The following is a 24748-nucleotide window of genomic DNA, read 5'->3' as shown; positions in this document are numbered from 1 at the left end:
TACATTTTCTTAAACATTTTATTTTCTATAAAAAAACAAAGTCACTTTAAAGGCAAAGTAATAAAGTGAAAAAGAAGAGAACGAGAAGCTACAGTACACAGTAACATCATTCTTTGAGTGTGTTCAAGTCAAAGACACTTTTGGTTGCAGTCAGCTGCTGTTTCTATTCACAGTGCAGACTGCTACAATGTGAGGCACAGAGCTTACACAAGTAACAGCTGGAACTCACAGTCCCCCATGCACAGTTTATAGTACCAACTAACTAAGATCCAGCATGCAGACGGACACCGGTGAACATCACTACGACCAGAACATGAAGTTTTGCTGCTTATGGGCCATGAAGGCCACACCCTCTACAGATCTGAGCCCACTTTTCTGAACTCATCAATTCTGAAAGGACATCATCTCCAGCTCCAACTAAGCACCTTAGCATCATCAAGTAGAGACATGTCAAGGGAGACTTTATCCTAACCATGACTGGGAGATCTCACTGGAGGATGTGGAAAGAATCAGGATTTTTGAGTGTTGAACGTTATTGCTGTGTAGGCATGACTAACAGAAGTTTATAAGGAGGTTTAAAATGCCATTGAATGAACGTTCATTAATTGCATCTGAGAAAGAGAAATCCTATCAGGTGTCAGGTCTTCTCTGTAAACACTGTTAGCTCTAATCATGTGACCTTCTCAGTCTGGACAATAACGCTTCTGTTACGCTTCTAGAGATGACAGGAAAATTACAACCATTGGTTGTCATGCTGGTGTTTCTTCCCTTTCTCATATAAACAAAAAACTGGATACTGAACATTTACATTTGACTGGAATGGTGGTGTTGTGTTAGATGTCAGATCTGCAGGGGGTCAACAGGTTAGTGTGAATGAAGAGGAATGTCTAGATGTGTTTAAAGTGTTCACTGGCAAAATATGTGTTCATGCCTATCCTCATGCTTTGTGTGTGTGACAGTTCAGTGTAACAGGCTGCAGGACTAACATCCCTCTACCAGGAGGGGGCAGTGTTTGCCAGTCGTCTCATGCGTCTGCAGAGAGAGAAAAAACCCCATCATTACAGATTTTCAGGATTTCTGCACCAACACAGGAAGTCAATCCTCAATTCACAAAGCATTAACATGCGTACATGGTACATATTTATTTTACAGGGACATTGCACAATAAATGTATTCCACAGAACAATTTTCAATTACAATTAATCTTCAATATCCAAGTTCAATTAAAACTCATTGTGATTACAGTGACAAGAATTTTTTTCAATTACACTTAAATTACAATGATTGTTTTCCCATTGAACTTCTATTATAATTACATTATTACATTCTCAATTACTTAAGTTCACTTACAATTTATCACAATTCCTAAGCCTTTAATAATAAGCCATCTCTAGGTCAGTTGTGACCCATGTTTTAAATCAGCAGTTAAATACACTAAAAAATATTATCTATCACCCAATTTGTTTTACATCTCTTGGTTACATTGTTAGGCTTCTTAATCGATTGAAACATATTGATATTAATATTTTGGTGTGGGCGTCTGAGCCGTTTACCCCTAGATTAAATTTTTTTTTAAGAATGGTAAAATGATCCCCAAAAGAACTGAAGGTAGTGGGAAAGTTGATCCAAAACATATTTAATAATTGTTTACTACGTATGTGTAAGCCACAGAACTGTAACATGGTTCCACAGGTGTGTATTTAAATTAAATAGTAAATTTACATGCCAATTACAATTACAAAGTCAATTATCTGAACTGAACTACATTTGCGCCAAAATTGAAATTAATTATCAATTACAATTATAATTGATCCCAACCTAGCTTCAAGCTAATTTTCATCCATAGTCCCTATATAATGATGAAAAGAGACATTGTTGGACAGCCTGTTATTGTGTAAGTTATAATTTGTTGACATATACAGCTCCACCTATCATGTTCTATGTATTTTGACACCTTTTAAATAGAACTTTGAAGACATGTTCACCCACTGTTTTAAACATATGTTACACACAACAGAAGCCATACCACTAAGAGATCAAAAGTGTCATTTTGTCAGCAGATGTATTGTTATATGAATGATGAACTAAAGAAGTTTTAATATATTCGTGTCCGGTGTCTCACCTTGTGTTCCTGTCTTGGTCTCTGATCTTCTTCTCCATCTCGGCGTCAGTGAGCGTCTCCAGCAGAGGACACACTGGTCTGCATCCCCTGTGTACGAATGGCGATCTCTACCTGTGGGAAGAGGGTTCTCCACTGGACAAATCACAGAGAAGGAACATGTCAGACCTCTCAAACATCTCAACAAGAAGTGATGTGGGAATAGAGTAGTGTACCCATGGTACGCCACCATTACTTCACTTCATTTTTCTAACAACTCTCAGTGCTGTGGAAGTCTCACCTGAAGGCGTAGGTCCTCTGGTGCCAGCTGAGCTGACCTCGAATGCTGTAGGCGATGGTGGTGACAAACTCTCCCCCCAGTCCCAGCTCAGAGCACAGCTTCAGTGCAAAGGATTCTGGGGAATTCTCCCTCTCCGACATATCCCACTCAAACTGGTCCACCAGAGAGATGTTCCCCACATGAATGTTCAGCTGGAAGAAAAATAATTCAGAATGAGTTGAATGACAGTTTTGAGGTCAAAGTTAAAGAAAAAAACAAATCAGAGGATGAAGGCATGAAGCTGCCCATCTTGGCCAGGACACATATGCAAAGAGATTATTAATTTCAATGTGGTTTTCCTGGTTAAATAAAGTTATAATAATAATAATAATAATAATAATAATAATAACTGATGCAGTTTTATATATATATTTAAACTGTATATAATCATCAGCAAGGCATGCTGGAGTCACATGAGCTCACAAACCCTAGTAAAGTTTGCCTTTTACATCTATATTTACATTTAAAATGCTTTTCTCTGTTTTCTCATTAAGAATAAGCCTCAGAACAAATATAACTGCTCTGCACACACTGAATTAAAGATAGGGTATGCGATTTTCTCCAGATACACTTTTTAAGTTTTTGGTTGAAATTGTAGCCATCGGAGAGGCTACATTCAAAATTATGCTAGCTTTTGAAAATCTCCTACCCTACCCTATAATTTTGTAGAAAAAAAATGTCTATCAGCGTAGTTGAGCGTAGGGAGCCCCTACACAGTGATTTTGATCCCCCACGCTGCGATGTCGGCAAAAGAAAAGCTCCCTATGCTGTGTTTCAACCAGCGTAGGGGGCTTTTTTTGCTGTTTTTCCTTTATTAATCGGTACCGTCGTAATATTTGTTGCACACTTGGACATAAAAGAGACTTCCAGGCGTGCACTGATTGTTTAAACTCTTCTTAATCTGCATTACTGAGAAACACATACATCAGTCGCACTGTCAGGCAACATGCTCTGATGCACCCACCTTCACCTGAGGACCCCTGCAGCCACTTTGGTGCCCCGATGGTGCCTGTGTGCATCCTCCGCTTTTTAATGACTGTGGCGTCCAATATAAACAGTGTGCTTCATAATCTAAACACAATCAATCAACTAAAAAAAACATAAAAATATAAAAGTAATGAGTTGAGGGGGCTGGGGGGGGGGGGGGGGGCACCCCGTGTCTATAACAGTCCCAATATTACTATCTGGGCACAAAAAACACCTCAGAGAATAGGGAACAATTTAATTAACACCCGTTTGTGCATCGCTGTTTATACAAAGACGGCCTCCCAAACAATGTGTCTCAAAAGACTGATTTAAAGACGTGCTTTGGCTTTAAACTTCGAGCGCTCGACCCACCTTGTTGTCGGCCAATGAGCATTATGTGAGTCACATATATACCACAGGGCTAATTTGTATCGGTTTCCAGCAAAATAGAGTAGCAAAGAAGAAGCTACCTGCGTGTCGGGACAAAACGGGAGCTATTACAGAAAGAAGAAGACAGATATAGGGAAACTACAGGTTTATTTAGTATTTAACAGCCTGTAAATATTACACACAAAAAACCCTTGATGCTGTTTTTCATTTATTTGCATTGGCAGAAGCTACTGTGTGTTTTAATCTATCTATTTGGCTCCCATTTATTTAAAAAATGTCTCCATTATTTAGACTACGGGGGCCAAAATTGCCCCGACAATATTTTCTTAATTTTATACCCTGAATGGGACCCAGACTTCTAAAACCAAAGGCATCCCTAGAATGCGAGGTGAAAATCTTTAAGTACAGAGCAGTTAATATATAACCCTTACCTTTATGATGACTCTCTGGTCTGCCTGTTCCTCCAGAATACTGTCAGTGGGATAGGAGTCGATCTGCTGTCGTATCGCTGAAGCAATAGCAGGGACAAACGCCAGAGGATTCAGGTCCAGGTCATCACACAAGATCTCTGCAAACATCTCCGGCGCCATCAGCTTCTCTGAGGAGAAGGCAGAGGGTTTAGGGAAGGATCAGCACTGCTGGGGCTGATGGTGAGTCTCAGGGTGGCCGTCTACCGTTCATGTTCCAAGTGAAGGCGTCTCGTAGCTTCTGACCGTCTATTTCCATGTCCAGGCGGATAGGAACCAGGGATTCTATCTGAGCAGCATTCTCATGGATCATCGCAGGGTCATGGTCATCAAAGCTATGCACAGAACAAGACGTTTAACTAATTAGAGGCATTACACAAACTTATCCACCAGGTAGAAATTCCTTTTCTTTAGTTTACAGTTCTATTGGTCCACCCACTCAAACAACCTGCCCAGACCAACCAATAGTAATCCAGAATGATGTTCAACAGGACTTCACTCTGTGGGGTAGACATTTGATTCCATGGCTACTGATGTAGTTGTAGAAGTTGATGGTTACATGGCAGTTCACTGAAAAATGTGACTATCAGTCAACCTTTAAGCAGGGTACACACAAAGATATCAGGCTTGTTATGTCCCCATTTTCCCCAATCCCAAACAAGGAAGGAAAACTCCAGAACATCTTTTGTTTTATAAGATTACTCTCTAAAATTATCCTGTGGTGTGAGGTGTGGTAAGACTGAATCTATCCTGACCCTGAAATGGGTCGTGCCGACAATCGTAAATATTAATCATGTTCAATATTTACAACCAAAACGACAACTCCCGACTCATGACCCTGTGGTTGCAATGATTAGTTGACATAATCGATTATGTCGACTACAAAAATGTATCAATGCTACGTCGTTTAATTTGTTAATTAATGATAAAATGCTGCTTCCTGCTTTCTTTCTGCTGCAGTACCTTACATTGACTGCTAGGGGCAGTGTTGCACCACCAACTTTGTGCAAGTAAACAGCGAAGAAGAATGGCGGAGAAAGGAAAAAAACTGAAGAAGCTTAACGCAACCTGAAGTTTAGAACTTTTCACCGAAAACAAATCAGTGAACACTTTAGGTGTAGACTCTGAAGTTCAGCCCTCAGTCATTATATCTCAAACATGGCTGACCGCTATAAGATTAGACATTTTTCCAGACTTTTACAAGTAGGAGCTCCAACTTCAGGTGACGTTTCAAGTCACTTTTTCCAAGTATGGTTAGCGGTTAGGGTTCTGAGTTACAGACAAAAAGAACCAATCAGAGCCAGGATTGTGTTTGATGAACTATGTGACGGCTTTACTCACAGTCCCCACCCCTTTCCGGTGGCTGGAGCGCTATGTATGGTCTGGAGGAGTAGAAGATGGAACTGGCGACTTTCTTGCTAAAAATTACTGCTGCTTGATTTACATTATGTTTGATTTGTAATTGTTACACTAGAACTCTGTAGTGCATGTGTTGTTCGTGTGCGCGCTGTTCTCACCAAAGCCTCCGTGTGGGCTGCTGCAAGTGACACTGTTGTTGTTGCTGCTGCTGCTAGATTGGTGTGTGCACATTGAGAGAGAAAAGTAATATGCTTTTAACAGTGCATGTTATATCACTGTGATGTTGCTGTCGGGCTAACGTTAGCTTGTTAGCTCCCTCTTCTGAGAAAGGGGCTTTGGAATGTTTGGAGGCAGGGCAAGAGAGCAGCAGGGAGGGTTGCGGAGAGTTGCGGACTGCACCTTTAAACCACGTTGTTAGATCTTGTTTGATCAAAAAAGATTTCAGATGGGGGTTGAGAGTATCAGAACACACATACACACAGCTCTATGCCTGAATTTTTTTTATCTTCGTGTGTGGAATCTGTAACAGATAAAACAATCACTTCAGATTAAAAACAATAAACATGATTGTCTCCTTTTTTATCTTCAAAGGTTCTGACTGATTAAAGTGCGAGTTTTGGTGTATTCACTGTGTAACACAGTAAATCCAGGTGTGTGTGTGTGTGGGGCACTGTGTGGGGCTGAGCTGTGAACAGAATCAGAATGAAATGTTCTCACCACAGAGGGAAGGTCCTTTTCTTGTCCCGACCCATCCGGTTTCGGTTGATGGTGGTGGAGCACGGCACAGCGTCGAGATGGTGTGAGCTGTTGGGCAGCGTGGGCACCCACTGGCTGCTCCGCTTCGCTTTTTGTTCCCTTTGAACAAATCACAATGGCCAGTGTTCAGTCACGACAGTACATTTACAAACACTTTGAGATACACATCATTCTTTCCATCTTTCTACAAGCTGGAAATGGAAAAGAAATAATTCATTGGCATTTCCAAGCATGCCTGTGTGAAAAGCTTAGTGTATCTCTATCGTTCTCATCTCTTCTTGCATGAGGAAGCCCCAATTGTGAGTGAAAGAATATTCAGACCAATAACAGCTATTATCAGTGCTGTAGAATGAATCCAGGTGAGTGCATTCACATGAACACGGAGAAAAGAGTGAGTGTAAGGAGTGTATGAAACCTGACACAAGTGCAACGGTGTTACCTGAGGAATGCTGGGGGTTCTGTGCTGATCGACACTGCCTTGTATTTCTCATCATTTCCCTCAAAGATCTCCTCACACTCCGAGGCCTTTAGTAGCGTGACACTGGTGGCTTCATATCGACGGATGACAAAAAAGGACAGAGGCAAATTAACAATGTTCCCATGTAAAGTATGCAATCACATAATACTGTAGAAATTACTGCCAATTTCCAGTTACTTCCAATAAATAATTCCCATAAAAAGTTAATAATATTTTTGACTATTTCCAAAAGTCCTGAGCTTAAGTTCCCGTTGCTTGACAGATAGTTTCCGCCCCTTTGTAACCCTGGTGATATAAATCCAGGCAGCTATCATCAGCAGCTCAGGTCATTAAACTACTTCCATCAATGTTTGTCATACTAACCATGTGATGAAGCTACAATCTTCTTCCTCTCCTCCACAGAGGCCAGCCTTCGCCACAGGGATGGATATCTTTTATAAAGGGAGCCTCTGAACATCCGCAGGTAGTTTCCAACCTGAACAGCACAGGGACACTTTCATCATATACTACACATATACAATTAAGACAAAAAAACTAACAAAACAACACAAGAATCAATCCCACACATACGCACTAATAATAATGTTTCATTAAATAAATGTTTTAACTTAACTATTTGTCTGTGGTTCATGTATCAATATTGTTTTGCTATAGAGGAGTAGATAGTTTGACAAGAATTCACACCCTGAGCCATTATGAACTATTAATAACTGCTAAACAGTAGGGCTGAACGATTACCGGTACTTGCATTTGCAATATTATCGCAATATCATAAAATGCAATTTTTTTTCCTTGTCCTGTCTTGTACTGCCCTGCTAAGTTCAGAGAGTGTTTAAGAAGTGCAGTCCACATGTTTCATGAAACGTGAAGTTAGTTAGATATGTTGAAGAGCTAAAGCCACAGATTTGTTTGCTTTATTTTTGTAATGTTCTTTAAAATTTATATTTTTTTTAAGTTTAAACAAAAAATCTGAAACTGTTTATTATGAAACAGATTGATTTATTGCTTGTGTTCATTGAAAAATAATCGCATATTAAATCGCAATCGCAATATCAACAACAAAAAAAAAATCGCAATTAGATTATTTTCCAAAATTGTTCAGCCCTACTAAACAGCATTATTTTTCTTCTACAGAAGTGGCACCCAAATATACATCAAAATTCATTATAAAACTTACTAAACCCTCTACAACACACATCATTGCTGAACCTATAAGTATTCTTAACTGAGCTTTAATAAAGACTGCATATTACACCTGAACAACAATACTTCTACTGACAGTTAAAATAAATATCTGTTTGTTCATCATGGCTGCTACCACTGGTTGGATCCTTCAGGCCACAGGTAATCATGCTGTTCTAAGTTTTAAAGTATGTTAATAACATTACCTAAGCAGCTCTTTTAAGGAATCTGTTACAGTGTCAATACCCAGTGCAAGTACGCTTCATATGGAGTTGCAGAAAAGTTAAGTTATCCAAGATGAACATCTGTCTTTATCTGAAAACATTCATGGGAAGCGTATGTCTAAGAAAAAAAATACTCTGGGAGTTCACAAGTCCTGAGGATGTGGAAGACGTCCACCACCAGATTGGAATGTATGTTATCGGGTCTTCTGCTGATTGGATCTGGCATTTTCCTGAATTATCGCAAAATTGGATTACTTTGGCAGCACTATTGGAAGCCGCAGTTAACGAAGAAAGGAGCCAAACTCTCCGAACTCTCTCAGATGGATTCCACCGTGGAACTTTAAGAGGAGGATAATTTGTCTCACAGGATATGGCCACACTATTGGATTACTTATCGAACTGACCAGGAACAGTAGGGCTGGCAGCCATGTTATGGCTAGCCCGTCTCAAAACACCTTCTCTATTCTCATTAGGTTCCCCCGAGTGAACAGCCCGTGGTCTGTTTTCTTCTCTCCAAACTCTCCAAGGACGGAATGTTGATAAGACGCTCTGACTTTACCCTCACTTTTCATGTACACCTGGACCCGGCTCTGCCGTCGAACTCTTGAGGTCATCTCTACATGAGAGTCAGCAGCAGAGTCTGAGTAAATAGGCTTATCTCAACGAACACTTTCACTCCCCCTACATCACTTCATATCCTGTCTTTGTCACCGTCTCCTCTGGCTCCAACCCTCCTCCCTCCCAGCGGTTGGGCAGTAGGAGGCGCGCCATAAGGGCAGCCCCACACTGTGGCTGACCTGCGAACTACCCACCCCATTCCTCGTGCTAACGTGCTGTTGTATTGAATTATATGTTGTGTTTACGTTGCAATGTTTGCTGAAGAGTTTTTTCATGATCCCAAACTCCGCCCCTCTCTACAAGGGCCTAGTTTGGTTTTTGCCTTTTTTTTAATCTCTTCTTTTTACCCATTGTTTCATATTTCTCATCTAAGAAACGGAGCGCTGCTCTTGCTGGCTGCTCCCCAGTACTCCCGTACCTTTTCCCCATGTGATATGTTATTGTCTTTCATGTTTCTTGGTCGTAATGTAACTGAAACTGAATTTCCCCTCGGGGATTAATAAAGTATAATCAATTCAATCAATTCCATTCAATTTTATTTCAGAACTAAAAGCACCAAAATAAAAATAAAGAAACGCACAGGCACCTAGATTTAATCTGAAGGGTTTCATCATGGTGTATGTATGTATGTATGTATATATATATATATATATACATATATATATATATAAACCTCTAATTACTGACATTGCAGTCAAAGTACACTCTTTAAGTATCTTTATGCAAAACATAATTTGAACAGTATTAAATTTAGAAAATATTAAATAAAATAAGTGCATGTCATCTGTGGATCTGATCTACATGAAGTTCTATGTGTAGTGGAAATCCTGAACCAACTCATCACTGTAATCAGATAAAATTTATAAATAATCATCACATCATATACAATGCTTTAGGTCAGTTCTTGAGGGCCACAAATACAGCAGATTGTAGATGCTCCACCCTTTCTGTATGTGATGAAGTGCCATAATGAAGCTGTAGAAAAAGTCTGCTAACGAGCCTTTCAGCTGAGATTGGTGGTCCAATAAGAAGCTTTAGGTGCATCAGTGGCGTTCTGCTGCCATCTGCTGTTCAGTACTTGACTTTGGATTTATGTTAAGGGGCAGTATTATGAAAAAGGCACTTATATAATGATTTTGCTACAGTGCTATACATTCCTTTAGCCTCATTCAAAGGGCCAAAGTTGAAAAAGTTCTGTTTCCTCCCTCCCTAGTTATTCCACATTTTGTAAAAAGTCAGCTCCAAATGGGCGAGTTGGATTTTTCGTTGTGACGTCACAATGCAGAAACTCCTCCTCCTGACAATCCTGGCACCTCCTACCCTATTATAATGTGAGAATGTGAGCTCCTCCCTCTCAAGCTACTTCACAGGTAAAAGAAACATAGCAAAGACAGGTTGATATTACAGTTAATATCTTTAAGTTCAGTATACAATCAAGTATATAAATCAACCGAAGAGCGTTCACTAATGCTGAACGATTAACCTTAATCGCATTGATATTGAGGTTTTCACTATTGTGATAAACTAACGTCAGATCAGTTTTTTTTCTTCCGCCTCCATCATTTGAGTGATATATATGTTTGTAAATCAGAATTGCCGAGAACCGCCTTCCTGACTGCTGGCCAATTAGAGATGGTTACAGGACACAAGCTTGTATGCACTGCAGCGAGTCTCAGTGAGAGCACTAACAACTACATTAGGGCTTTTGGGATCAACGTGTCTAAAGTTAAGCCCAGTACGAGTTTTATCCCACATCCCAAGGCATGCCAGTTCATTGTAGACCAGTGTATGTGCATAAACCGCTACTGCAAACCCAGGCACCACCCCGGGCCCGCAGATGCAGCCAGACCAGCAGAAAGAGTGGGGGCCAAGGAGCCCCAGGCCACCACCCCACGGCCGAGCAGCCCCCAGATGCCCCAGAGATCCAAGGCCAAGAAGCCGCCACCGTCCCCCACATACACATTCGAGAAAGCCCCAAGGCCCCCCACCAGCATCCCGTCCCATGTAAGCCCCAAAATAAATATTGGCCATTATTTTTGCTGCTGTAAACACCAGAAAAGTGCAGGGAAGTCACTTTGTTAGATTATTTATTGGCAAACACAAGAAATCATGATGAGAATGAAGTAGAAACACTTTTAAGCGTCCATCTTCAGGACTCTACATCCCACAATGCAATGCATGACATTTTTTTCCAACAATGTCAATAAGAGTGCTGAAATTATAGTAAATTATCTTCGATTTATTGGTCAATGAGGAATACACTAAGTCTTTATATGGTTTAAACATAAAATCGTTTCCAGCAGCTTTAATAATTAACATTTGTTCTCTTTGTGATTTTAACGAGACAATTTTGGCCCACAAACCACACGTTTGACACTGCTACCTTAAACGATATGCTGCTAATGCTTCCTACCACATACCTTCAGAGGTCTGCAATAAATTATACTATTTTACACTTTTATTTGGCACTTAATCTCTAGAATATAGTGCTTTCAGTGACCACTGCTTGGATAGATAGCGTTACTAAGGCTGCAACAGTGATGGACACATTAACAATGAGTCTGACTTTACACTCAGTGAACAAAGTCGGCTTTTAATGTTCTGTAGATCCAATCGGTATCATCCGGTCTGTTTGGTCAGCCTTAGTGCTGTTTGCTGGATCACTCAATTCCATGCAAACTGTTTCTTTGTTCAGAAAATTACCGGAGAAGCTAACAAGCTGAGCTAGCTTGCTAAACAATAAGAAACAACCGAGGGCCTGATAAGGAAAAACTCGATAAATTACAATGTACATACCTCTGATCCCACCATGTAAAAGTCCCCATCTTCTTCTAGTTGAAACTTAACCGGCTTCTGTCCAAACGTTTTGCTTAGAGCCAGCTGCATCTTTCTTCACTAGTTAGCCTGAAGCTAGCTGTGAGTGAGCAGAGGTGATGCTCGCTGTGAGAAAGCTGCTGCTCGCTTCTTTATTAGTATGCGTTGATAAATGGAGCTTTTCAACATTTATCAGCTTAGTGAAGACACTACCTCGCTACAAACACAACACAGCGTTACATTACCGTAAAACGGGGGAAAATTAAGAACTCTTATTTTTGTGTTTAATTATTTTTCTCCGGTGCACGTTGACGCCTCTTGTGGTAAAGACTGGAACGACCATAATTTCATGAAAGTGTCTGGAGGTACGTTAAACGTAGCCACCGCTATGGTGAGTTCGATTCCCACTGTTGACAAATCATTTTTTTTCATTTTAACTAATTTAACACGGCAAATTGCACCTTTAAAAATACATATCCGACAAAAACAAACATTTTAGGGTTAATGCTAAAAGGGGTAGCTAAAAATAAATATGAGCTAAAATACAAATGACGGAACTTTAAGTCACATGGTGCACCAATCACGTGACCTAAACTGGCCAATGAGGGGCGCTACATATCCATAGAGTTGCAGTGTACGGATCCGTTTAAGTACCTGTAGCCACGGCCTAATTTCATTGCTAGCTACATTTGAAGGATGAATATTTGAAATGGTAAAATACCCAGCTATTTAATGTCCAAGTTTTAAATTGAAATATAAAACTGTTTTATTTGGTTTGAAAGAAGCAAGTTTAATTTGAATATTTTCTAAATGCATTTTGCTCCAGTCAACAGTGATAAGGTATTTCTTAAGGATTTTGTGTTGTGACTTCAAGTTTGTTTGTAGAACAATTTCATATCCATCAATTTTATGAAATGAAATTGTTTAATAGTGTTTTGGTAAGGGAGCTAATCAACTCTTCATTTTCTGTTGAGCTCTTCATTGTTTTGATGTTTCTCTATTGTTGAGATTGATTGAAGTAAATTATTAAACTTAAAAGATCAACATTTATTCATCAGTTTGTGATTTTACGATAATCAACTGTAATGCTACAAAAACAATGTGCAATACTTGTGATAGATATATCCAGCAATGCATTACCTATTATATTGCAAAGTAAATCACCAAACCTTCCCTTTCCTCCAACAAATCATAGTGATTTAAAGATGTTGGTCCACAGAAGGTGGATGGAAAGTCAGATCATGATGGGAAAGTACAAAAACAATACATGGTGGGGTCAGGAGGGGCATATGTTTCACTGACATTGTGACCTAAAATGTTAGACATCCATTTTCCAACCTGCTTGCTCCTTTTCAGAGTCGCAGGGCCAGACAGGAATTCTGAAGCATTCATTTTCTCCACACATTTATTTTTTTAAAAAGTGAAATGAAAAAAATGCACCTTCCACTAGGAACAAATTCCTTCCGATCATTTCTCCTGGTGTTATTTTTGCTTTCTTCTGTGTTTGTTTGTTAATCTTCAGTATTTTCCCCAAGATGAAAATGAGCATCACGCAAGCCCAAAGGATCACCTTCCAAAGTTCAAGCTCACAGTTGTGTTCTCTCAAATGTTCTTTACCTGTTTGCCATAACAGTATCAAGAAGAAGTTTTGCAGATGAATAAAGCCCAACACACAACAATAGACAGTTCTCTCCAAAGCAGTTCGGCTTGTCTGGTGTTCTTTATCCAGTGCTTAACGCATCGGGTAAAACTAAAAAACAAAGACCATGTTTGTCCCCATCCTCTCTCTGAGGGAAGGTCTTTGGAAGCAGCTAGAGTGACCTCTTTTTAACCATCTAGACGTTGTCCTTCTCCCCAAGCAAATCCTCCTGGCCGCTCCTCTGGCAAAGGGTTGTAGTTGGCATCTTCCTCTGGAATGTCAAACAGCATCTTTCTATGGAAAAACATACCACAGGAGAAGGCTGAGGAAAGCAGCAGCAAAACTGCTCAGAAAACAGACAACTTTGCATGGTGTGTGTTGGATAAGGCCCTATAATTTCCACTCAACGAAATCGCAAAATTAAAACGGAAGTCCTCTGAAAATTGACAGAATATGGATGAAACGTCATCATCGTTAGGCAAACAATGTTTGTTATGTGGAAATGTTTCTAGGAACCGCTCATTCGGTGCAAATATTAATATAAATAAATATTAAAATACTCAAGGAGATCCACACATTTTGTTGGTCACTAATGATATGTCACAAAATTTACTTTGTATATAGTTATCTGAGCAGCTTGCTCATAAGGCTTCTCTGAGATATCAGGAATTGATGAAATATTATGTTAAAGAGGTTTTCAAAGTGTGGGAGAGTGACCTCAGAGATAGTATATACTCGAAAATCCAGCCACAAATTTAGGCATTTTACCCCAGTCACACAAATTGGCCCAGAAATCCTGGAGGGCCTGATTTATCTACGTTATTATTAGTAAAGTTGTTTTCTTTGTTAGTAAAAATACAAACAATTTTTTTATGAGTAAAAAAAAAAAAATCAATAAAAATGAAATCCCAAACCAGCAATGTGGTTCATTATTAATGGACAGAAACTGGACATGAACATAGTTTGAAGGAATTTTCACGGTTTTGAACCTAACTGTAAAGTGTCTTTAAGTTCTATAACATTATTTCTGACGTAACGTTGTGCTTTTTATCAAAAACTCCATGAGATCTTTTGGTAACTCTCCTGAATGAAAAGCAGAATAAGTTAAGCCAACCCTTTAGTCTGGTCACAAGCAAGCTAGCGTCACAGAATAAATATCCATGGCAACAAATGCGTTTTCTCTTTGATAAAACAACTGTCCAGGTACATCCTGAATGAGTTCATCAGGATTGGCCATGTAAAATACCTTATCTAGATTTAGTGAAACACCTCCCAGACCCTTAATAAACCAGTTCTAATGAAGCCCGTTCTCTGAAAATTAACACAATTTAGCTGTTCGTGAAATTGAATAGTGTACAGTCCAGAACGTTTGTTTACCAAAATGAAAAGAGAGCAGCTACTCACATTATAGATGGGGTTCTGAGCCATCTCCCACCACCTGGCTGATTGGGAAAAACATCTTCCAGGAAGTAGTACACATGGCCAACAGCGATTCCTTATGCAAAGAAGAGCGCCTTTTAAACTTAGTTTCCATTTCACAGATTCTTTCAGTTCAATTTGGCTATTTACCTAATAAATCCACAATGATGGAGTTGCCCAGCAGTAGAGAAAATCCCATTAGCACCCAGGGCAGGAAGGGCGCCTGGAAATTAAGCAGGCCGAAAAAGTTCATGCGGACATTTGGGTTCCGTCGACTCCACACGTACACCAGCATGATGGTGAAGGCCTGACCCAGGAACACCAGGCTGACAAACGTGCCAAATATCTAGTTTCACGTTAAAGACCAACACAAGCTCCTGGACCACAGAAACACTGCTCCAAATGATGCTGCGATACCAAGGCTTTTCACAGACAGCAAGTAGATGAGAGGATGATACAACACTTATCAAACTATCAGAGGATTCCCTTGTTAGCAGCAGTAATGGCCCTGCTAACTCGAGCAGCAAATTTAAATGACTTCCTTAACTTTTCCCTGAGGGTTGATCACAACCGTCTAATTTATTCATTATTTTTTCTATTTCATTGTAGAATACGCTTATGTTCATGTTAAACTCCTGTTTATTTTGCACTTTAAAAATACAGTGTTTTTTTTAATTATTTAATTCATTGAGGTTATTTTTTGGGGATTCTAATTTATTTTATTTCATTGTTATTCAATTGTAGAATATAATAATGTTTAAAGGTTAAAATTTCTGTAACTCATCTGTATATATATTTATAGATTATGTTCAAATTCATATTATTTTAAACTGCATTAATAAAAACAAATCCTCATGTAACATTTAAGTAAAAAACATTTAATGTAAAAAGTTAAAGGGGACATATCATGGTTTTAAATCCTTCCTTTTTACATATAAATCATACAGTTGTGGTCTATATAAAGCGGAACTGCAATGCTTGGGTCTGAATTCCTCAGTATTATAGCTCCACAGGCCCCTTTTCTACCCCTTTTCTGATGTGCTTCTGAGAGCAACTCGTTTTGGTGCGGTCTCTTTAAATGCAAATGAGACACTCCATACCCCGCCCCCTCTTCAGGTGACACTCGGTTCAACTCCACCCTGCTCGGCCATTTTTGTAGTTTGATAGAAGAGATACGGCTATGTAGCGGCGCATAAACTTTTTATTCAGAGGTTATTTACAAAATGTCAACAACAGAAGACTTGTCCATCCAGCCTTACATGTTCGAGCCAGAGTCGGACCCAGCGGAGCGAGATGAAAATGAAGATGATGAACCTGCAGAACCCTAACAAGTGAGCTAACACAAGCACCGAGCTAACGCTAGCGCCGAGCTAACGTCACGAAATGTATTTTAATACAGTCTTTTCAAAGACAAAAACGGCAAAATGAAATGACTAATGAAAACTTTAGGCTTAAATTAAATCACGTAGGCCATATCATCAAGGATCTAAAACGAGCACACAGCGCTAACATATGAAGACGGTGCAAATGCTAACAAAACAATGACAGGGATGTCTTATCACACCTTTTAGCGTTATTTACAGCTTACCAAAGTGCTCTGTTCGTCGTCTCCAAAGATAGAAGGAATTGAACCCTCAATCAGACAAAGTCTTTCGGCAAATCCTTCTTTATACTGGCGGAGGTTGCAGAAGCAGTCATCCTTGAAGTGCTTCGCGCACACAAAAATGACCTTACCCACAGATGTGGGTACATTTCCGTGAAAAATAAAACTCAACCAGGCACTTTGAAAAGGTTCTGATGCTGGGAGACGGTGTAATGAAGCGTGTGGGTTACTACATCCAACAACCGAACATTTTGACTTATCCTCTCGTAACTTCGGCATCCTTGAGCTTGGACTACAAAATAAAAGCGAGAAATAAAAATGGCGGATTGCTCGAAGTGTTGGACCTGGAGTCGATGTCCTAATTTGGTAGTTCCGCTGCAAATACTGTGATGTAATAGTTCAAAAAACGTAATAGAGAATAGAAAAATCGAAACAGATTGAAAAATATGAGCAAAACAGAATATAAAGATATCTACGGAGCACCTGAAGAGACTAATTTGATTTTTTCTGTACTTCTAAGCACTCTAAATATACAACAAAATGCATTTAAGGGCTAAAAAAGTGGATTTAGCATGATATGTCCCCTTTAAATCTGGCATTATCCACATTATCAAGTCACTGTTCCAGCAACAAATGACAGATGACTTCTCAAATAACCTTATTGGTAAACTGAGCTGTTGTGTTTTCTGGGTTAATTTGCAGAAAGGATACGGTCATCAGGAGCCCACCAAAGAGGAACATGAAGACAAAGTCAGCTGTGCGGCCCCTGAAGGAGCCCTCCTCCAGCATCCGACAGTATCTGTATCTAAGCGAGGATGGTTAAGGAATCCTTTGGACACACGTGGAGCAACTCACTCTGATCAGTGTGGGTTCACTTATACATACACAGTGTCATTCATCACATCTCTAACACACTGCCCTTCAGACAAACAGTACAATATGTGCGCACAAGCACTCACGGACACACACACACGCACTGAGATTAGAAATCAAGAAGGAATTGGATACAGAAAAATCATATTGAAAAGGAAATTGAAACCAACTGGACCAAAAAATAGGAAGTTGGTTATTAGTCGCCATACCTGAAAAAAAAAAAAAACAGCATTTTAAAAAGGAAACACAGCTAAACCTGTCTTAGTACCAGAGAACTTTCAGATTTAAATGCAGTCATAGTATCCTGAATTGCTTGATCCTCATAACACATTAAAAACACACTTCAGATGAAGCTTTGCATTCAATGTCAATCACAGGGTAACACGATCACTATTCAAACCTTAACACATAGTGCAACATTTTAAATGGGATTATGGGCAGAATTGTCAAACTTTCTAGACATTCAGTCCCATTTTAAAGTGAAAAATAGCGTGTAAATACGTAACATTGTCCCAAAACGTACAGGTGAGGCATTTCTGTGCCATGTTGGGGCCTGATCAGAATCAGAAAGGTTTTTATTTGCCAAATACAGTTTAAAACAACACAAGGAATTGAACTTGGCAGTTGGTGCGAAGAATAAAAGACAAAAAACAAACCAGAAACAATAATAAATACAGCTGCGAGCGGAAATAAACGGCCCTCTTCTTCGCCGCATCGCCTTCGCTTCATTATTATTGATTTGTTTAGACAGAAATATATTATCGAGATATATTTTGGCATTTTTGGCAAAAATTCACGGCTCTGCTCTGCAAACACTGTAAATGTTATCAAAAATTAATGGATAGCTTTCGGTGTCCCACTACACCAGATGATCTCCAGTGATTTTGAACCTTGTCAGTGAAACGCCCGAGGAGAAATGCGTTAAAATACAACGTGAGCGAAAATAGCAATTTTCAATTCAAGATTCTGGACTTCCTGTGTTTTTTGGCATGGTCTTAATATGTATTACTTGTCTTGTCATGGTCTACTTCTGCATCAATTTCCATGATTCTATGATTCATTAATTTTTTTGGCAATTCCCATCTTGTAATGCATTTTTGGCGTACTTGGTAAAGCTGGCGCATCAAAGTTTTTACAATTGGAAATAGCCAGAAATTAGAGAGGAGCACAATTTAATTTTGTTTGAATTTTTGTGACCCTTCATAATGGTTCAGTGGGTGAAAAGTAGGTGAGTTGGTTCCGACACCGGGAAAGAAAGAAAGAAAGAAAGAAAGAAAGAAAGAAAGAAAGAGGAAAGAAAGAAAGAACAATATTCCAGCACAATATGTTTCCCCCTTTTTGAGTACCATGAACTATACATTTTTGGAAAGCGCGGGGACATGCCTACGACATGACAAGAGTCCCTGATCACTGACGGGCACATAGCGTTCACATAGGCTCCGCCCCTTCGACTGTAGTATGGCCACTACGAGAGGCCCTTCGCCAGCTCGTGGCACTCGGGCTTAATAATAATGATAAATATGAAGGATAAATAAAGGATTATTAAATGATAAATATATACATATAACAAGTGATAGGATTATAAATAAAGTGAGGGAAAAAAGGGTAAGATTGCTTGGCCTAAATCATGTTGAATATAACCACTGACTGCTAAATAATCAACATGAAAACCTTCTTTCAGCTAAACTGATTCTTCATATCAATGGAGCAACAAAATACTCTGTTTTAATGTTACGCATCGCTCTAGTGATTAAGATCAAAGTGACTCACCTGGTATTTTCTAAGAATCAAATCTGGATTGAAATAAAGCTGAAAAGGTGTGATGATCTCGAGTTGCTGTAAAAGCAGAAAAACATGAATTCAGTTAAGAATGTGAAGAAATCTTGTTCCAAACACAAAGGGAGATGCGGTTCATCGCCCTGACTATCTGTTGAGTATAAAAATAAATCGGTTATTGGTAAGTGGTGATCAAACATCAAACTATAAGGGGTCACAGAAGTAACGACACTGATTTAACTATGCGGCACTCACCATAGCAAAACAAAAACAAAAAAACAATATTAGTGAATTGGAAACATAAAAAATCCTTAAACAGAAACCAATGGCAAAATCTCCTTATAGAATTTATTTCCATGTAAAAGATGTCAGCTCTCAAAAAAAATTAAATAACCTGCTTAGAGGAGTGACTGCCAGCACCACTCTTTACTAACACACTAATCCAACTGTGAACCTGGATCTGCCTGGGCTTATGGGGTGGCCTTGGCCGGGGTGGGAGCCATTTGTTAATCCTACAAAAATACCTTTTCATTAGCGACCTTTTTTTGGTTTCCAACTTAAAGAAGCTCTATAACAAAAGTCATCAAAAACATCACAAAACACAAACAACAAAAAACTTAATTGTGAAAATTGCAATTATTCTTTTGTTATTGTCATTTTTTAATATATTCTTACTTAAATATACACAAATACAGATACAAAAATCACACAAAAACACAATCATTAAATAATTGATATATGGGACACTGAAGATAATTGATATAGTTATAATACAGTGCCTTCATACATTAAAAATGCAGGCTTTCACACTAAAATACTTTATGCAGATCATAACAAAACTGGTTATGTGCTCTATTCATGTCACAGCACAGCTCTTTATCAAAGACACCTGCTACAGAAAAAACATCAAAAAGCTCCACAATATGCCATACATAAAAACAATGTAGACATATAAAACAGTTTATTTTTACGATTTTACTTTTGATTGTTGCTAGGTCAGGACCAGAATTGGACCTCTCTCCTGTAATAAAGAAATATCCAATTTATATCTCCTCTCCAAGGAGGAGATTGCACAAAGATGCTAAAGTATTGTATACTTTAACAAATTAAACTTTCTGCGTGTGTCATTTAAATTGAAAGATACAAATTTTGTAATTATTTTCTATAGGTTTAATTACTGGTAAAACCATGTATTCTGTGCTAAAACACAACATAGTTTGATTCTGTATCTCTATTCACAGCTCATTATCTCTTACGTGAATGTTTACGATTGCTATGGCAATGAATAACGGCTGACGTTAGCAGCCAGATTCGCCCAAGCATCAAAACAAAAACCTATAAAAATCCCAAAGGTTTTAGAACACCACACTCTTTCCAGTTTTTTACTGAAAATTATCAAGTTTACTGTGTCATTGCATTATGAAATGAAAGCAAAGAACAAATAAGCAATTTGAGTTGAAGAAGAAATCACGGAATCCATGAACAATACTGTTCACCTGACGCTCATGAGGGTCTGGTACCACAGTACGTTCCAATTAACACTGCTTTTATGCAGACAGAGGAGGTTGTAAGTAACGGAGAAAAGTTGGAACACCTGTAGGAATTAGTAGCACCACAATTAGGGTGTTCTAAAACTTTTGACCAGTGTGTTATCTGTCAAAAACTGTCACCACAGTGTTTGCTACAACATCTAGGAGCCATTGACTCGCTCTACAGTAGGTTTGGGGGACAAATCCAGCCCACACGAGAAAGTGAAAATTACTTTAAAGAAATGTAAATGACCAAGGTGTTAACTTTTTTTCAAGAAATTTGATCTCCTAACATGACATACATCAAAGCAACCACCTCTGAGGAAGACTAGTAGTTGATAGTCGAAACATGTCAGGAGATAGAATGTCCTAGAATAAAGTTGTCTGAATAAACGAAACCTTAAAGGTTCTATATTAGGGATGAAAAAATTATCCCAATAATTTCTGGTATTTATCACGATAACGACAAAAATCACAATAAATAAAAAAAATTCACAACTTAGTGTAAACAGGTTCCTTACAAACACAAATAAATGTTAATACATCAACATGAGACACATTTAAAAAGGCTACAATACCTGCTGAATCAAAGAGTTCATGAGCCGATATTTTATGAAATATATTTGTGCATGTGGATTACTAGTAGTGTTAATGTATGTGATTCATTTATTTCCTCATTTGAAATAAAATTATTTTCTAAAAAAAAGCACATGAAAAGTACAAATAACTCCATTAGTGTTTTTACTGATGCTGAATTTTGTAATGAGTTACATAAAGTTATGATTGATAAATAACTGATTTCCTATAATTAAACCAGATCAAGCTGATGATTTAATCATTCAGTATATTTACGTGTAGTAATATCAATAGTTAAATTAGTCTAATGGGACCAGCTTTGTCTGTGAACGCGTGAAATATAATTAAAAAATATTGCGTTTCACAAATTTGGACAGATGAATAGTGACATTATTATTTATGCTAGCATTTATTTTACACGTTTGACATATTTAGCTTTATATGGACTGGTTAGCATTAGCTCTGTGTGTCGGTGTGTTAGCTTAGCATAGTTAGCTTTAGTTGAGTTTCCAGTTCATAATCGTTGCTACAGGTTCATCTCTGTTCCCGTGTTTGTGGGAACTTTGGGTGGATCTGACGGAGGAACTTGGACTGGTTCACTTTGTTGGATGGTTATCTGGTTTTAACCAAGTAGCGGTCCATGATGTATCGTAGCTCTGCAGCTTCAGGTAGCTGTAACGAACACCGTAGGTGTGTGTGAGGGCTGAGGGGCGGTAGTGCACACCGTGCAGGCTCCGCTGACGTGAATAGCGCTCTGCTCCAGAGAATACTAAGTTGTTGGCAACAAACTTGTGGGCAGTTTTGGCCGATGGAACAAGGTTTTTTAGGGGCCTTCTTGGCTAAATTGAGAAACAAATGGCCCGTGGTCCTCGCTAATTTCCGACATGGGAATTTATTGTTTATATCGTGGGATGAGAAATTCTTACCGGTGAGAATGTTTTTGACGATAAATCATAAACGATAAAATATCGCACATTCCTATCCTATATCATGACATGCAAATCAACTTGTTTGAGCTTTTAACCTTGTTACTAGGGATGTAACGATTAATCGTAAGGCAGTTAAAAATCGATTTATAGGTATCACGGTTGATATCGATTTTCTGAAAATTGAATCGCAGTACTTTTTGTAACCAGCAGAGGGCGCTATCCACAAGTGTAGGCGGCGGGCGGAGTCTGCTAATCCTTTCTTTCTGGCTGCCTTCTACTCTTAAATATGTTAATAAATGATTCATTACCCCTTTAGCACCGAAAGAATATCTGTAATATTACTTGAATATCTGTAAAAGTCACGTTTTTCTATTAGCTCTGTCTGCTAGCAAAGCTTCTCTTCTTCACTGCAAGATATCTGCATGCCAACCGACCACTGGGTTACCAGCGCCCTCTGCTGGTCCAAACAAATATGACGTAAATCAGTGTAATCACGTTTTTTTTTATTTTTAAAGTCCAATTGTTAAGGCACAAAATACATTTTCAGTTGCATTTTTAAAAGAAAAAGAACTATTATGCAGTTTTGCATTGTTTATTTTAGAACCAGAATTTAAATTAATAGGCTTCATTTTCATTTGTATTATTCCTTTATTTATTTCATTCAAGATTTATTTTTAGTTAAATTGCATTGTTTTAAACTGTTTATCAAGGAATTCTTTTGACAATGAAAAATAAAAGGAAAATAGTACAGCATTTTCTAGTTTTTTTTCCCCAAAAAAAAATTTGTCTACAGTCCCATTTTGTAAAATAAATCGTGAGAGAATCGTATCGTGAACCCAGTATCGTGAATCGAATCGTATCGGGAGTTGAGTGAATCGTTACATCCCTACTTGTTACAATGTTAATTCCTTATCAAAAACACCCCCAAAGTATTATAGGGATTCCTTCCTGCATCTCTGAAAAATACCTAATAATCCTGCTCTCTGAGCTGCTGCTCTGCCCTCTTCTGAAAAACGAGTGTTTCAAATTCTAGTGACGTCACTAGAATTATGAATCATCCCCTCCAGGAAGTGCCTGCTGCTGGTGCCGCTCCTCCTGCCAGAGGAACATCTGTTTGGATGGTCATTGTCCTTTCCTATACAGTCTGCACAGGGAAAAGAAACAGTTTTTGATTTTGTACCAAACGATAATGTCTGGTAACCGAAAATGTGTGTTCGACTGCGAAAGTCCTCGGAATTTGTTCAAACTTCCTAAAGAAGAGTCTACTCGTCAGAAGTGGTTGGAATTTATCTCTGGGAGCACGCAACACACCATCCAGCATCCGTTAGTCTGTGACCGTCACTTTACAGAGGACAGCTTGGTGAACCATGGCCAGTTCCAAAGTGGATTGTCCAGTGAATTGCATCTTCAAACCAGAGCGATTCCCACATTAAAACCCACTGATGGAGAGGCCACAGCCGTAAGTAAAATAAACCTCTAGCCAAATGTTAGCCATTCTCACTTCTTTGTCTTTATATTTGAAAAACATTGTCTGAAACTGTTTACAAAGTTTGGTGGGCGTGCCTGTTGCCCATGTCTGCCAGGGCTCTAGGGCTACGTCATGAAATGGGAAGCACTCACATGGGGAGAGGCGATGCTCCTAGAAACTGTGCGTCTCAACTTCAGGGTTGAAAGAAAATAAGTCATATTTCTTAATAAATTAGTATTTTATTTTGCAAAATGTAAAATATTACCCATATGTGGCTGTATTTGATTTTGGAAGGTCTTAATATAGCATGATATAGGACTTTTAACATATATTTTTTTAAAAAAAGAAGACAAAATAAACTTGCTGGAATTAAATCAGTTATCGATCTCAGCTCCTCCAAATACACAACTCTTTTCCCTGGATCACAGATTTCCCTCATGCTTCTTTCAGATGATGGAAGTCAATTTTCATCTTAAATTGTTACAAGATAGGTAAATGTTTTCAAAATCCTGCAATTGTCCTTAAATCATTACACAATTCACACAGTAAATTTGAGAAAAAACATGTCACAAAATAAAGGAAATGTAAGTAAAGATCTAAAAGATCCTACATGGACTGATATCTGTCACTTATTGCTTAAATATTTTTGGTGCCTTACACACTTTTCAAATAACCAAGTGCAAACTAGGTTTTCTATCCTATAATCTTACCCTTTGACTCCAAAGTCAAACTGGTCCGTATTCGTCCTTTTAAACTAAATGAGTTTAACACTCCTGCTTTACAACTTCTAGCTCATTAGTAGACCACTAGCAACCAAATGCACGAACGTCAGCCATTTAAAACGCACAGCATTTGAAGCGGAACACGGGCTAAAGACACCTGGCATTAACACCGCTTACAGTGTTGAGTTGTTGGTTCATATACTGCAGGTCTACCACAGCTTTAACACGTTAACACCGTATCGTTTTCCTACAGCTTGATGGAGCTAACGGCCAGCAGTGCTAGCACCACAGTATCGGGCACGGTATTAAACAATAAACCAATAACTAAACATTTGGTTATTCGACACAGCAAACAGTAAAAAAAAAAAATGGTTCAACTCTTACCACTGCAGCGGTTGTAAGTACACATGCCGTGGTGTAAGCTCTGGTAACAACCGGTATCTGTAAATACTCCTGTTGTAGAGTTTGATAAGCCATTTTGGAAAGCCTACTGAGAGCTTCCGGCACCTTCCTGACACGTCA

The 24748-nt window shown here is 38.7% G+C and overlaps 1 protein-coding gene and 1 pseudogene across 1 annotated transcript; both read right to left on the bottom strand.

Moving 5' to 3' along the window:
• LOC114473747 (SWI/SNF-related matrix-associated actin-dependent regulator of chromatin subfamily B member 1-like) lies at positions 1-12086 on the bottom strand (annotated as a pseudogene).
• Positions 12087-12724: 638 nt separating this feature from the next.
• derl2 (derlin 2) lies at positions 12725-24748 on the bottom strand. Its single transcript, XM_028463569.1, has 7 exons — positions 24611-24748; positions 18997-19062; positions 17362-17435; positions 17065-17158; positions 14901-15096; positions 14736-14826; positions 12725-13625 (listed from the first exon to the last, which is right to left on the bottom strand). Exons 1-7 carry the CDS (start codon positions 24701-24703, stop codon positions 13520-13522), a joined length of 720 nt encoding a protein of 239 aa, XP_028319370.1. The 5' UTR covers positions 24704-24748; the 3' UTR covers positions 12725-13519.

This window comes from Gouania willdenowi, chromosome 12, assembly GCF_900634775.1.
Source record: "Gouania willdenowi chromosome 12, fGouWil2.1, whole genome shotgun sequence".
NCBI lineage: Eukaryota > Metazoa > Chordata > Actinopteri > Blenniiformes > Gobiesocidae > Gouania > Gouania willdenowi.
The sequence above is the reverse complement of the archived record's forward strand: the minus strand, read 5'-3'. Positions and strand labels throughout refer to the sequence as shown.